Source organism: Bos mutus, chromosome 5 (assembly GCF_027580195.1).
Source record: "Bos mutus isolate GX-2022 chromosome 5, NWIPB_WYAK_1.1, whole genome shotgun sequence".
Classification (NCBI taxonomy): domain Eukaryota; kingdom Metazoa; phylum Chordata; class Mammalia; order Artiodactyla; family Bovidae; genus Bos; species Bos mutus.
Window position 1 is genome coordinate 71,244,018 of NC_091621.1, and position 14,511 is coordinate 71,258,528.

Consider the following 14,511-nt stretch of genomic DNA (forward strand, 5'->3'; position numbering starts at 1 on the left):
TTGGCCCGTCGCTTTTCAGAGGCTCTCCTGAGAGGACCTCTAGGAAGGAGGCTTCATTCCTGACTCAGGTGCAGTTCCGGCCTTTCTCCCAGCCTGAAGTCCAGGGTGATGGCCTGCATCTGCAGGCGCTGATGTGATACAGGGTGCTCTGAAGAAGGACATCAGGTCTAGAATATCCACATGGTCACAAATAAGGATTCGTTTTCCTGGTCTGTGAGGCAAAGCTCTATCATCCTTCATGCATGGACAGGGAATGACCAGACCATCAATCTCAAGTCATTCGTCTCTCTGTTATGACACAAATGGCTTTTCAATTCCATTACTCACAAGTGCTTTATAGACTTACTCCACCTCTGATCTACATTTCCATATGAAAAAGTAATTGCCTCCTGATCTCTGGGAAAGGCAGATATCCCAGATGACGCAGAAAAACCTTTTGGTCAGGCAATCAGATGTGGTTAGATCTTCCTCTGTGGGGAAGAATTGCTATTTAATTTTAAGAGAGAGATAATTTGACCGAGTTAAACATGAATCAAGATTCCTACTTGTCTGGCACAAACCATCCTTAAGCTATACAGCAGGCAGGAAACTTGTGTCTTTTGTGGACATAAATTTTCTTCCTGTTTGTAAGTCTCTCCAGATGCTCTGTTTTGATTAAATGAGGATTGGATCCTTATAAGTTACTCAGATTTCTAGTGACGGAAAGGAAGATGTTGGGAATAAATTGGTTATTTTACCTATCCTCTGGAGCCCTGGGCAAAGTGAGGGAAGAGGGGACATTGAGACTTACATGAATTTGCCCTGAATGTATGAATTGCCTGAATTTGCAATCCTGGGTCCTCATGTCAAACATGGGGAAAAAAAAAAAAAAAAATAAGGACTATTTATGGAAATAACCTATCAAAGCCCATCTTGTTTTCTGTTCCTATTGAGTTGAAAAGGACTGGAAGGTGCTTTCCATTGCTAAGATCCCCAGTCCAACCCTTGTGTAATTAAAGGAGAATTTCTAATTTTTCCAAGCAGCTGATGGGAACAGCTTGCCTGTGCCATTAAGCTGACTTCAAAGTCCTGCCTAGACACAGTGACCTTTGGCATCTCCACATGAGGATGGTTCCTCCCTTCTCAGAGGAAACGCAGTGACTTAGTAACCTGGAAGGACAGCTGTTAGGTCCCTCAGGAAATGAGTGAACGCAGGTCCGGTTAGACGCTGTGCTGACCAGGTACATATCGCTAAGTTCCATATGCAAATGAACAGCGGGCTCCAAGGCCGCAGGAGAGGCGTTCTTTGGTCACAGCCTTCTGCTGTCCAGGTCAGAGCTGGTGTTGTAGATTCAGTGATTCTGTGCGGCTTATTTTGTGTGCACGCTAAGTCGCTTCAATCATGTCTGACTCTTTGTGACCCTACAGACTGTAGCCCACCAATCTCCTCTGCCCATAGGATTTCCCAGGCAAGAATACTGGAGTGGGTTGCCATTTCCTTCTCCAGGGGATCTTCCTGACCCAGGGATCGAACTCTCGTCTCTTGCATTGGCAGGCAGTTTCTTTATCACTGAGCCACCTGAGAAGCCCCAAACATGGATTTTGGAGTCAAATTAGAGAAGGAAGCAAGCCTCAGTTTTGCTGCTAACTGACTACGTCATGTTGATAAATAACTGTACTGGACCCTAAAAATGGTCTTTCTCTCTCTCTCTCTCTCTCTCTTTCTTGCTCTCTTTTTTGGCTGTACCACTCAGAATGAAGAACTTCCCTGACCAGGGATTGAACCTGAGCCCCCCACAATGGAAGTGTGGAGTCTTAACCACTGGACCCTTAGGGAAATCTTGGAGCCTAAAAAGGGGTCATAGTACCTGTTCTCATAGGATGGTTGTAGGACTGATTTGAAACCATGTGTGCTGAATGCTCAGTACAATATTTGGTTAGAGACACACTCAATAAAGGGTAGCTGTTATTACGTTTTAGACTTTCGAGTTGCTCCTGCAGGAACCTCCACTGTTTGCTGATGAGATGCCTGTTCCTCTCTGATTGGACAGTCTGGCACTTGCTCGTTTGCATCCTCTCATTCAGTGGGGAGGGCCTAACTCATGAATGGTGAGCCTGAGTGACAATACTCAACTGATCCCTGACAGAGAGTACACATTCCTGAGCAAACAGTCCCTGCTCAGTAGAGGACATCTCATTTAGCTTCTAACTATTCCAACTAATTTATCACCCTTGTTAGATTAAAATAAAATCTCAGTTTTATGGTTTGGCTCTGTAGAGTGTGTATAGGGGTGTAAGATAAAGCCACTGTAAATATCTGTTTAAAGCTCAGGCAATTAACCAAACCAAATAGCAATTTTGACTTTAAGGCTATTTTGATTCCTTCCAAATAGTCATGAAAACACTGAGAAAAGGGCAACAAATAAAAGGTCAACTCACAAAGTCTCTAGGCTGTGGAGCCCATCAAAGCATTTCTTTCCCAGGGAGTGGATTCTATTGTTATGGAGATGTCTGCAGGAGAACATTACAGACAGTCAGGAAGGCACATTGCACAGGGAAAGTGAGGCAAAACGTTTTGATTGCTGAAATCCAAAAACACTTACTCTAAAGAATGTACTAATTATATGTAAGAAATGCTTTGTTTAACATTTCTGTTTGCTTGCTTTGAAGGTTTTACGCCCCGTTCCCTCTTACCAGAGATGACCCTATACCACAGAATTTAACAGTCACAGTTTTACCTTTTGGGCTTGAGATATCATGGAGTGAATAATAATTGTGGGATTAGCAACAAGGCTGGAAAAAGTAAATTCAGGTTGCTCAGTGTGGCTTTGGGATACAGAATGTTAAATAGAGATTCTGACCAACATCGACAAATGGAGGGTGGAGAGGAGGTGGTCCGAGGTGTATGCAGCAAATTTTCTACCAAAGCTGATTGCTTATCGTGGTTGCTTTGCCAGGGTGGGGCCACAGGTTAATAGGAAACAACAATTTCAGCCACAGAGAATGGGGATCAGATTTTTTGACTGCCCAAGGAGATTAGTTATCTTGTCATAGTATAAATGTGTTTGATTATCATCTTTGGCTCAATGATAAGTCGGTTACATCAGGGCCAGTGAGAACAGCTGTGTGCATAACTGAAAACTGGACCAAGTCCCAGAGGGATTTTTGGGAAATGGGCTTAAGGAGGTCGGGGGGGAGAGAAGAGCTGAATTTCTGTAAATTCATTCCCTCTAGTGGAGGGAAACATTAAAGCACCAAAAGCATCATCTTTGTATATGAACTTCAGGATAGAAATTTGTTAATGTCACCCCACATGTCCGATCCTTTCAAAGGTTGCTTTCTAATAAATGTATGCTGGTATCATGTGAGATCTATGTGGCACTTATTGAGGATCTTTTACAGGCAACACATGACGGGAACCTCAAAAGATGGATGAGATGCTGGCCAGCCCTCAAAGGAGTACACACCACAGGGCAAGAGACAGGCCCATCATCAAGAAAAGTGGAATGACTGAGGCCCGCGGTGGGCTGGGGGCAGGAATGCAGCAAAGGCAGAAACAGTGCAGCAGCCGCTTTCCTCGAAGCAAGCTCACCTTCGAGCCTTTCAAGCAGCTCCTGTTGTCCTCTGCAGCACTGACTACTGTATTATACACGTGGGGCATACTGCTGCCCTCTTGAACCGTTTATTTTTCCAACTATTACTTGAGATCATTTTAGTTTACTTAAAATAATGAAATCTAGATCTCAAAGGGAAAAAGCCTTACAAATGCATAACTTGTTGTTAAGGGTTTGTCCCTTGCTTCTGTTACCTTGGAAGGGGTTCAAGAGGTACTTATTAAATAATAAGAAGGGCGTATTTCAATTTGACCTGCATTACAAATTAGTATCAGAAATAAGGGATTTTTATTAACTTTGGTCATGGGACTAACTATACAGTGTGGTGATTACCCGTGTAATATACAATGGTTTCCCTGAGAGAGAGGTCATATTTTGTTATTTCTGAATGCCTAGCAGTGCTTAGCAGTTACCAGGTGCTCGATAAATGTTGTTTAATTCTTTTACACAATTAAATATTTAGAGTCATTTTGGGGGGTTTCCCTCCCTTAAAATGTCCCTCTTCAAAGTCTGAAGGGCTATCATTCTAAGGTCAAGGTCCCACAGAGAATTACAAGGTCTTAGTGAATTTAGAAACTGTTAGGGGGGAAAAATCAATAAAACTTACAGAACCACCAAGCTGGAGAGGTTTCCAAAGGCATAGTCTGGTATGTGGTGTATTTTGTTCAGGGCCAAGGTCATGGCCTGCAGCGCTGATAAGCTTCTGAAAGCCTGGACCGGGATCTCCGTCAGCGCGTTGTCATCCAGCCACAGGTGCCTCAGGGAATGCAGGCCACTGAAGCAGCTGGGGGGCACGGAGCTGATGCGGTTGGCATCCAGACGCCTGGGGAAGAAATCGAGAAAGAGTGGAAAGCAGAGAGCAGAGCGCAGGCAGAAGACAGGCTCTGCAGGAGAATCTCGACACACTGATCAACCAGAGTGAGGTGGGGCTGGGGCCGCAGGAGCCGACACCTGGGGCGTCTGCCTCCTGGTAGCCTCCTCTCCGGGTGCGAGCAGGACTGCTGCTGTGAGATCCCACATGGCTGTGAGTCTTTTCCAGGCTTGGGAGGACCATGCTTTCCAGCAAGGAGGTGGCCTCCTCTGGGCTGTAGTGTTTCAGCTGATGATCCTTTAGCTTTCCTTTCTGACACCAGGAGAAAGACAGCCCCTCTGCTCCTTCCCACATCAACCAAGTCAGACAAATGTTGTTGCCTTCCCGGACTGTTTTGAACACACAAAACATACTTATTTTGGTTCATTGAGCTGTGGGAAAAGATTATTTCAGCATTTGAAAAGGACTGAGTAATTTTTACAAGGCTAGGTCAGGGAGATTCCCTGGAGGAGGGCATGGCAACCCACTGCAGTATTCTTGCCTGGAGAATCCCACTAACAGAGGAATCTGGCGGGATGCAGTCCATGGGGTCGCAGAGTCGCATACGACTCAAGTGACTTAGCACGCATGCATGAGTAACTTTTACAAGGCTGTTAGAGATATGCTTCAGGGAGGGGGAGGCGCCCCTCGCCCCTTAGTACTCTGCTGCAAAGCCTAAAACAAGCCGGCTTTCTTGTTCATCCTAACCAATGGCATTGAGCAGATGTTTGCTTTCCTTGACATTTTAAATGAATAGTAAAATTAATAGCGTTCCCAGTTTTTGCTTGCTTTTTCTACACATCACTTTTTTTTTTAAATGGGGAAATACGTCTAAAAATAGGTCTAGTTAATAAGCTGCTGCAGCTTCAGAGCCAGTAGAGGGAGTGCAATACATTTATTTTACCCTGATCCAGCCTAGAAGTGGCTGTAACAGCAATGCCTTAACTTTTCTTATTGAAGTGACCAGACAGACACAGATTGAAGTTTTCTGTAAGGTGCATGAAACATAGGACCCTCGACATTCAGTTATGCATCCACCAGCCCCCCCTTTTTTTTTTTTCAATCTGTTCTTAAGACTCACACATTTATTTGCATTTTCAAAGCTAGGATTTAAAAAAAGAAGAGTTGCATTTTAAGCAATGCATGTATTAGGAAGGATTAGAACATCACGAGTGGATTTTGAAAAATGTTTTAGGAAGCATTTAAGACTAAACAGATGCAGGAAGCACTCGAGGATCACGAAATAATCCCCTGCAGACCAAATTTAAACAGCTTAGAAGCAGCATTCTCTGTGGTAGGGAGCGCCTCTCCACGAAAAGTGGCTTCCCCACTTTCCGTCACACATGTCATTCCACTCCTGCTCTGGCCCCTGCTTCTCCCGACTGAAGGGAGAAGGCATGCCCTCCAGGCCCCGAGCCAAGCTTTTAAATTTAATTTAATTTTTTAATTGGAGGAAAATTGCTTTCCAGTGTTGTGTTGGTTTCTGCCATACAGCAATGCAAATCAGCCATAATTATACCTATAGTACCTCCTTCCTGAGCCTCCCTCCCCGCCCCCCACCCCTCTAGGTCAAGTTTTGATGCTGAGATAAGGTCACTTGGAACAAACAAGTCCGATGCCACAGTCCATTCACAATCAAATTTCCAGAAGAATAGCTATCACTGTAGGCAGCAGACTTGCACTTCCAGATATCTCAAGGTTCTGTCTACAAACAGAACAGGAAACGTTCAGGCAAACCCAACATGGTCCCTTTCCCTCAATCCAGCAACAACATGCTCCGCCCATGTTTAAATAAGGTTCACTTTCATCAGGGCATGAGGAGGTGCTTGTTTTTGTTTGACTAGGAGTAAAGCACATATGTAAACTCTCCTTAATGACTGCACTGATTAAAGCATGAAGACGTTATTTAAATACTATGAGTTTCCGAGTTTTTGTTGACATATTGTCTGATGATTGCCAGTGGCTTATGCAGTGAAACTACAAGTGGCTTCTAAGTCCTGAAAAGGACTGACCTTCAAGTTTAGTGCAAAGGGGGAGCATGTACAGAAAAGGCTCTCTCTGCATTGAGTCACGGGCTTGTCTTTTTCGATATTTAAATTACTACCAAAGTTTCTGCAGGATCTCAAGTGATTCTGGCATCAGTTCCCAAAGTTAAGAAGCCCATTTCTCTGGATAGATGTCTTTTACGAATCATTTCTCCCGCCACTAAAAAGGATGTAATCTGGTTTTCACACCATAATCTCAGAGCAATGTACTATCTGAAATGAAATGAGTAGGACCGGGCAATTGTTCACATTCCAAATTCTAACACACCCAGACCTGTTACTTGGCATCCTGAGTGTGGCACTAAATGTTTCTCTGTCTCAGCAGTTTCTTCATCTAAGAAGCTCCCCATAAATATACTCCTTCTCACTGTAGTGTTTTGAAGTCCATGTCCATCTGGCTGCAGTGGTCCAAATCTATTTCAGAGAGTGGTATATTATTCATGCTCAGAGATAGTGTCCGATTTAATCTTAACAGAAGATCTCAAGACAAATCTAAGTGTGGAATTCATTATTCAGCCACTTGTACAGGTGGGTCTTACAGAACAAGGTTAAGAGTGTGGACAAAGCAGCTGGCAGGGCACAAGTTGTGCCTATTCAGCGAGTAAACAAAGAGCTCATATTATGTCAACCTGGTCTTTAGGGGCAGCTGGACATTGTTCATTCACATGCTTGAAAAATGCAATATTGAAGTGCTAGACTTTAAGGAAAACACCACCACGCGGTAGTGGTGTTTCATTTCTACATGAGAACACATGTAGAAATGTCAGGAGCAGCAAAAATGACTATGTATATAACTCCACTTTTTCAGGCTTTCTTTGTCATCATTCCTATTTCTTGCAAGTCACAAGGATGTGTGTGTGTGTGTGTTCAGTCATCTCAGAATCTGTGAAAAAGTGAAGAGACTTGGGATGAGAAATTTTGAGTCCAAGTCAAATAACAGCTATACGATCATGGCCAAGTCAACAGACCTCAGCTTTCACATCTATAAATTGGGGGTAACTGCTCTATCTAATGGATGGCTTTATGATTAAAGAAAATAATACAATAAGACTTTGTAAACTATAAAGCCCCTTAATGATTTTACATTATTATTGCTTGAAGTGGGTTAACAGTTGGTGTTTTTGTGCTTTGACATAGAAACCAGTCAGAAAAAAAGAAGAAACTCACATTTTCCCTTAGTCAAACACTGGTCACATGAGTGCCACCTGTCAGTAAATTTCAGTTCTGAGACATGCAGACTACTCTTTCATCCCTTGTAACAGAAACAATGAAGTGGTGTCTGCAAACAGACCTAATAGAAGTCACCCTTCCTTTCCCGCCTCCAGTATTCTCATTACGTGTGTGTGTGTGTGTGTGTGTCAGTATCACAACGGGCAAATAGTTTTGTTCCTGTTACATTACTGAATAGTACGTCTTCACTCTGAAGGCAAAGGAGAAGTGATGACATATGGTAGATGGCACATTGTCAGAGAAAGTTTCTAGCAACGGTCTTGGCATTGAAATATCCTTTGATAATGTGGCAGAAGCAGCATAAAGCCTGCAAGCAGTTAGGTGTAGCAAAATAAAACACTTTAACATGGCCCCACATTCTTTCTGACAAACAAACCTCTTAATTATGATCTTGAAATGCAGTATGAGATGTATGGAGAGAGTAACATGGAAACTTACATCACCATGTGTAAAATAGATAGCCATTGGGAATTTGCTATATGGCTCAGGAAACTCAAACAGGGGCTCTGTATCAACCTAGAGGGGTGGGTTGGGGCGTGAGATGGGGGGGAGGTTCAAAAGGGAGGGGAATATGTATACCTATGGCTGAGTCATGTTGAGGTTTGACAGAAAAGGGCAAAATTCTGTAAAGCAATTATCCTTCAATTAAAAAATAAATAAACAAAAAAGAAAAGTAATGACTATATGGGAAATGACACGCATTGTATGCACCATTTGTTCCTTATAACTTACAGAAAATGATAGATAAAATAACATTTCACTCTACTTCTTAAAGTCGCATGGAACTACCTACATAAGGAATGTATGGGAAACTGGAAAGTGCACTGAATTAGAAATAAGACACAGATTTAACTCAAGATTGTCACTTATTAATTCTGAGATCAGGGAGCATCCTGATTAATTTCTCTGAGGGTCAATTTCCATATCTGTAAAGCAGTATCACAACAGGTCACAAAATTATTATGGGAATTAAGTGAGAAAAATGTATGTGGAAGGATTTTGTAAGTGGTAAATCACTTTACAGATGATAGGCTTTTTATGTGAGAAAAAGTTTTGCATTTAGGAAATGGCATCATTTCCCGCTTTCCCAAAGTTTCTTTTATTTTTTTTTCTGAAGGCCTTAATCATTTGTAACATCAAATATCTCTATAGTAGATTGCCTTTTTTTTTTTTTTTTGTCATGTGAACCGACGGGATGACTGATTTTGCACTCTGTACATCCTTAAAGTGCATGTTTTGATTGGTGTTATAGGAAGGCTTCCCTCACAGAGAAAAGGAGATGCACAAATCTTTTGTGTTACTCAGCAAAGGTCCAAAGAGACCTCAAGGCCTAAAGTGGCTGGGGAAAAAGAAGACATCATCTGATGCCAGAACACAATTTTTATTAAGTATGAGCTTTTGCAACGTCACTTAGAGGACCACAACCGATGAGGAACGGATCTGTTCTGACTTTGGGTGTATGTTGAAACAACTTCTTCTCTGGGGGAGGACTGGAGGGCGGGGGCTCCACAGATGCCTACAGGGGTTTTATTGGACTAACTGCTGGGCCTAGGGGGCTGTTTCTCAGGGCCCTGGGTCATGTCTTCTCATCACTGGCACCTGCTCAGGACCATCCACTTCAGCCTGATGGCTTCAATAACTTTGAATATCCAAGATAAGCATTTGGAGGCGGGATAACTTCAGTCCCAGGAAGTTTCTGGGTTACTTCCCTGGGAGAAATGTCTTGCACCCGCACCCCCCTCAAGCATTCTTTAAGATCTGTGTAAAAATATTCCTCTGGGAATCGTGCTGCCTGCAGAAGACTAGATACACTAATAATGGGTGTGCTGTGGGAAGGTCACGCTGGTAGCTGAGTGCAGGAGGAGATGGGGGACAGGAAGTGACAAAGGTGGTTGTAGTCATGGGGTGAGAAAGGATGTGTGCTAGAAAGAAGTGTGGGGAGGTGGAGCAAGGCCTGGGATGAAGGACATTAATTAAATAAGTAACCTGACCAAACAGGGCGACTTGGTAGATGTGACCAGAAAGGAAGACAAGGAAGCTATGGTGGCTCAGTGTTCTGGGCAGCTGGAACTGTGCAGGGGTGAACGTTAGCCAGTATTATATAAATGAAAGATAAAACAGATCTGCATTTCACTGTGAATACAGTTCTGTAATATCAATGTATCCTATGTGAGGATGAACTGAAAGGTAATGGGCAAAAAAAAAAAAAATCAATTTTTAATGTCAGGAAAAAGCAAAAAAAAAGTTATTTTCTTACCTTCTCTCTGAAGTTCTTCCCTATTGTTTCCATGCAAAAAAGCTTAATTTTGCAATTTTTCTCTTTTAAAAGGAACATTATGTTAATCCATTCCACACTCTTGAAAGGAATTTTTGCTTTATAGATGGCATTATGGTAGGGATTAGTGAATTGATGAGGTCACTCCAGCTACTGTTTCTCTAGGAAATAGACCTTTACATGTATCTTGTATATGCTACCTTGTCCGGTGTATAACACAAATTTATATGTTTGAGAATATCTTTGATAAGCCATTAACTACAAGGAAGAAAGCGTTAGTCAAAAGATAAGCCATTGATCTTGGCTAATTCTCATCTGAGATGACTGTAGTATTGTCAATGATTAACATGGATGACTCGAGGGGAAAAAGGGCAAAGTGTGAAGAATGTTGCGGCTGCAGGTTTAATACAGCTTATGGAGACTCTTCAATAAACGGACCTACGAAGCACAGCATTTGACATAGCTGTTTTATAGTTGGATGAGCATTTCTCTTCTTTTAAATTAATGATCAACTCTCTTGTACATTTTGTGAGGAGACCACTTTGAACAATTCCTGGGAGTCAAACTAGCACCGTGATTTAGTTCATTTATAACATTTTAAGAAATGAGAGCAGTTTCAATGATTATCTTATTTTTGCTACTAAATGAAAAGCATGTAGTTCTAAGCTTGTATAGGATACAATTTGACTAAATCCCTCAAGTTTTGTTATGGTGAAATTTTACTGCTTAGAAATTTTATTGCATTGGAACCAGTCAGTCATTGGAATTGAATTTGCCAGATCATTTTGATAATAATACTATCAAGATGGAATTTTATCCACATGAACTCTTATAGATTGTATTGATTTATATGAATTCTTCATAATCAAATGAGTCACTTTTTGTTATTTTTTTTTTAATATTTATGAAGTGAGACAATGTAGAATTCAACTTTCTAGTGAAATTTACCATCTATAACCTAGGAAGATATAAGCATATGAATTCATATGAACACCACGATTGCTTACATGGGAATTTCTGCTTCTATCTTTCTATTTTCCATCTTATTTACTGATAAACTTAATGTAAACCAGGAAGAAAAATGTTTGCTTTAGACTTACGTCTGAAAAGGTAAAAAGGTTTTTTCCATCTCTGCAACTTGGGGAGAGAGAAGGTGTACAGGTTTATGGAGGTATAATAATTTAGAGACTAGTCAGCTGACTTGTCTCTGAAGTGAATGAGACAAGTGATCTCACACCGGATGAAATGTCTAACAGAATCAAACTTCTGTCTCTCTGGTATCATCGGGAAGTACAAGATTCCAATGAGAAACATATTTTAAAGTCAATTTACATGAAGCTGCTCAGTTTCTCAGAGGTTACCACTGCTGTGAATTTTTTAACAGGAAGATGACCCAGAACAAAAGCGCCATGAGTATTTTCTTTCATTTCATTTTTCTCCATAGAAAACAAAGACCTCCTTTTTGTCAGGGGCACCATTAGTCTCCCAGCTATCAACAGAGTCTGGAATCTGGGGGTCATCTCCCATTGCTTTCCAGACAATCATTCTCCAAGGTTTCTCCATTTATCTTCATCTCCAAGATTGTCCACTTCCACTGCCTAGTAAAGTGTCTTATCTCTTCACACCTGCATTATGCAACAGCCTCTAGCTGGTCCTTTTGCCTTTGATCTCTTATCTCTTTGATTAATCCTGAAGGCTGCTGCCAGATGAGTCTCCCTAAAACGGGGCTCTATGTCATGCCCTTTAGGAACCCACAGCTCTTCCACATTGCCATCCCTTTCAAATCCCAATTTCTTGTTCTGACATTCAGAGTGTATGACCTTATCTAGCCAAACTTTTCTCTTATTTCTGTGTCCCATTCAAGTCCCTTCCTCAGCTCCGTCCTTATTTATTTTTGGCTGTGCTGGCTCTTCATTGCTGTGCAGGCTTCTCTCTGGTTGAGGAGAGAGATGCCTTCTCCTGTTGTGGAGCACGGGCTCCAGGGAATGTGGGCTTCGGTCGTTTCAGCACGTGAACTCAATGGTTGCAGTTCTGGGCTCAAGAGCACAGGCTCAGCAGTTGTGGAGCACAGGCTTAGTTGCTCTGTGGTAGGTGGGATCCTCCTGGTGCGTTGGCAGGTGGATTCTTCACCACTGAGCCACCAGGGAAGCCCTGCACCGTGCTTCTGAGCCTTGTCTTCAGGAACAACTTCTTACTCCTGCCTATCCAAATCTCCCCAACCCGAGACTTAATTTTATTACTCTTCTCTGAACCCTTCTCTTGAAGTGGGAAGTTCTTGCAGTGGGGTTAAAACAATGGGAAAGCTAAAGCTTGTAGAGCTAAAGCTTGTAGATCAACTTCTAAACCCTTCAAGGAAACAGTGGGATGTACAGCTCAGGAGGGCAGTAGGAAAACCAGAGTACAGAGATACAAGTTGAGAGCCAGGGAGACCAGTGAGTGCAGGCCACAGTAAAAGTGGGGGAATCAGCTGAGCCTGAGCAGCTGTTTAGAACATCACTTAGAGTTTGAGGTGTTGGTTCAGTTCAACAAATATTTCGTGGGTACTTCCTTTGTAGGTACAGTATGTGGTGCTGGAGATCAAGCAATAAACCAGGCAGACATGTTGCAATCTTTATGGAGCATATTTTCTAAAGAGTAGTCAATCAAATCACTACAATAAAGTATTAGGTAACAGGAAATGCATGGTAGAAGGACCTAACTTAAATTTCACTTTTCTTTGAGATCCAGATCTGGATTTCAAACTGCCTATGTGACATCTCTACTGAGTTGTTCCTCTTCAGATAAGACATCTGGTCTTAAAAATGTTCAAGACCAAACTCATCTCCTCAAATATAGTCCTCTACTAGGATTTCTTATCTCAGTGATAAGCTTCATTAAGCACGTGATTATAGAAATCAGAAAGTTAGGGAACATCTCCTACACATTTTTCTTCTTCATTCCTCATAGTCAATTCATTACCAAATACTGGTAATGTTACCTAAAATTTTCTCAAATCCATTTCCCTTTCTCCATCTTTACTGCCCACATCCTGACAAACTTCCCCTTTCTCTCTTAGACTATTTCATTAACACAGATCCAATCATGCCCTTTCTGGCTCAAAATCTTCCAGTGGATTCTCACTGCTTTTATAATAAAGTCTAAAATCCACGGCATGTCCCAGTGTGCTTTCAAGGGGTCTGGACCCCTCCTGCCTCACCAGGCTCTTGCTGCACTTCTGTCTTGCTCTTTCAGCTTCAGCCATGCTAATCTTGTCTCTGATTCTCAATGGACCAGTTCCCCTCTCCCCACACCCTCACTGCAAAGTTTTGCACACGTTGTTCCCTTTGCTGGAAAGTTCTTCCCTCTTGCCTTTGTCTTTAGTATTGTCTTTAGTATCAACGTTTCCCTTTGCAGTAAGGACAAGTTTCCCTTTCTCACCTATGGTTTCCTTCATCAGGAAAGTGGAGACAAGCTCCACCTCCCAGGAAATGAGGGAACGGACAACCAAATGCTCAGGAAAATGCTGAAAAAGCTCTGACTGGCCCTCACATGAATCAATGTTGTTCTCTTCCCGTCATCAATTTATGGATTTCTTTCCTGAACCTCCACGACAACATGCCTAGAGCGACTATGTGTTCCCATCAGGCTCCTTTCCCTCCTGTTAGCACATTTTGTCGTGTGCTCATTCTCTGCAGTGGATTCTCTTAGGAAGGCAGGACAGAACAGTGATAAAATAGGAAGACTTTCGAGGTAGAAAGGCCAGAGGTCTTACCCCAGACTCCCCTCTGGCCTGACTCCGTTAAAGGACAAATGACCTTCAGGAGGCTCAGTAACACCTCTGAGCTTTCTCCTCCCTCATCACTAAGGAAGGGGTGACCTCAGATCCCGTCTCATGAGGTTGATTTTAGGGTGAAGTGAGATGATGCAGGTAAGAATTTGAATAGATATGAACGGCTTTTGAGTATTTCTGATTCTATCCTTGTCTTGTTCCTAAACTTTACTGCTTCTTTGTGTGCCTTTTCACATTTTCCAGCCCCCATTATTCCAGAAAAGGGGACGCTCCGCCCCATTCACAGTGTGCCTTCCCAGAGTCGGCATCCTTTTAGCTTCTCACAAGTCCAACGTACTTTTCAAAGCTACACTTTATGTGACACCACGAGATGAAAGAGCTGATTTTACTTCTCATTTCATAACATCTGTGTTCTCTTTTAGTTATTTACCTATCTGATATGATTGTCAAATCTGTGCCTTATAGAACTGGTAGATAACCTGTAATAGCAGTTATAGTATTTCACACCTCGGGTCTTGCTTAAAGTGCTCACATTTTGATTTTGGTTTTCATTTGATTCTGAGGCTCCAATTTGAGCTCTCTCTTTCTGTGGAAAAAAGGGCTTTGCCTTTGAAAATAATTTTCTCCTAATGTTTGTTTTTCTTGACCTCGTGGCATGTGGGATCCTAGTTCCCCCAACCAGGGCTTGAACCTGCACCCTTGCCTTGAAAGCGTGCGGTCTTAATTACTGCACCACCAGGGCAGTCCCC

At 42.3% G+C, this 14,511-nt stretch overlaps 1 protein-coding gene across 1 annotated transcript in view; it reads right to left on the reverse strand.

The window, feature by feature from the left end:
* Positions 1-14,511, reverse strand: part of LGR5 (leucine rich repeat containing G protein-coupled receptor 5) — a 128,286-nt gene that overhangs the window by 25,913 nt on the left and 87,862 nt on the right. Inside the window, exons 5-6 of the mRNA XM_005896791.2 lie at positions 4,201-4,416; positions 2,419-2,490 (exon numbers count right to left, since the gene is read on the reverse strand). Coding sequence (XP_005896853.1) covers positions 2,419-2,490; positions 4,201-4,416 — 288 coding nt within the window. The remainder of the gene's footprint in view (positions 1-2,418; positions 2,491-4,200; positions 4,417-14,511) is intronic.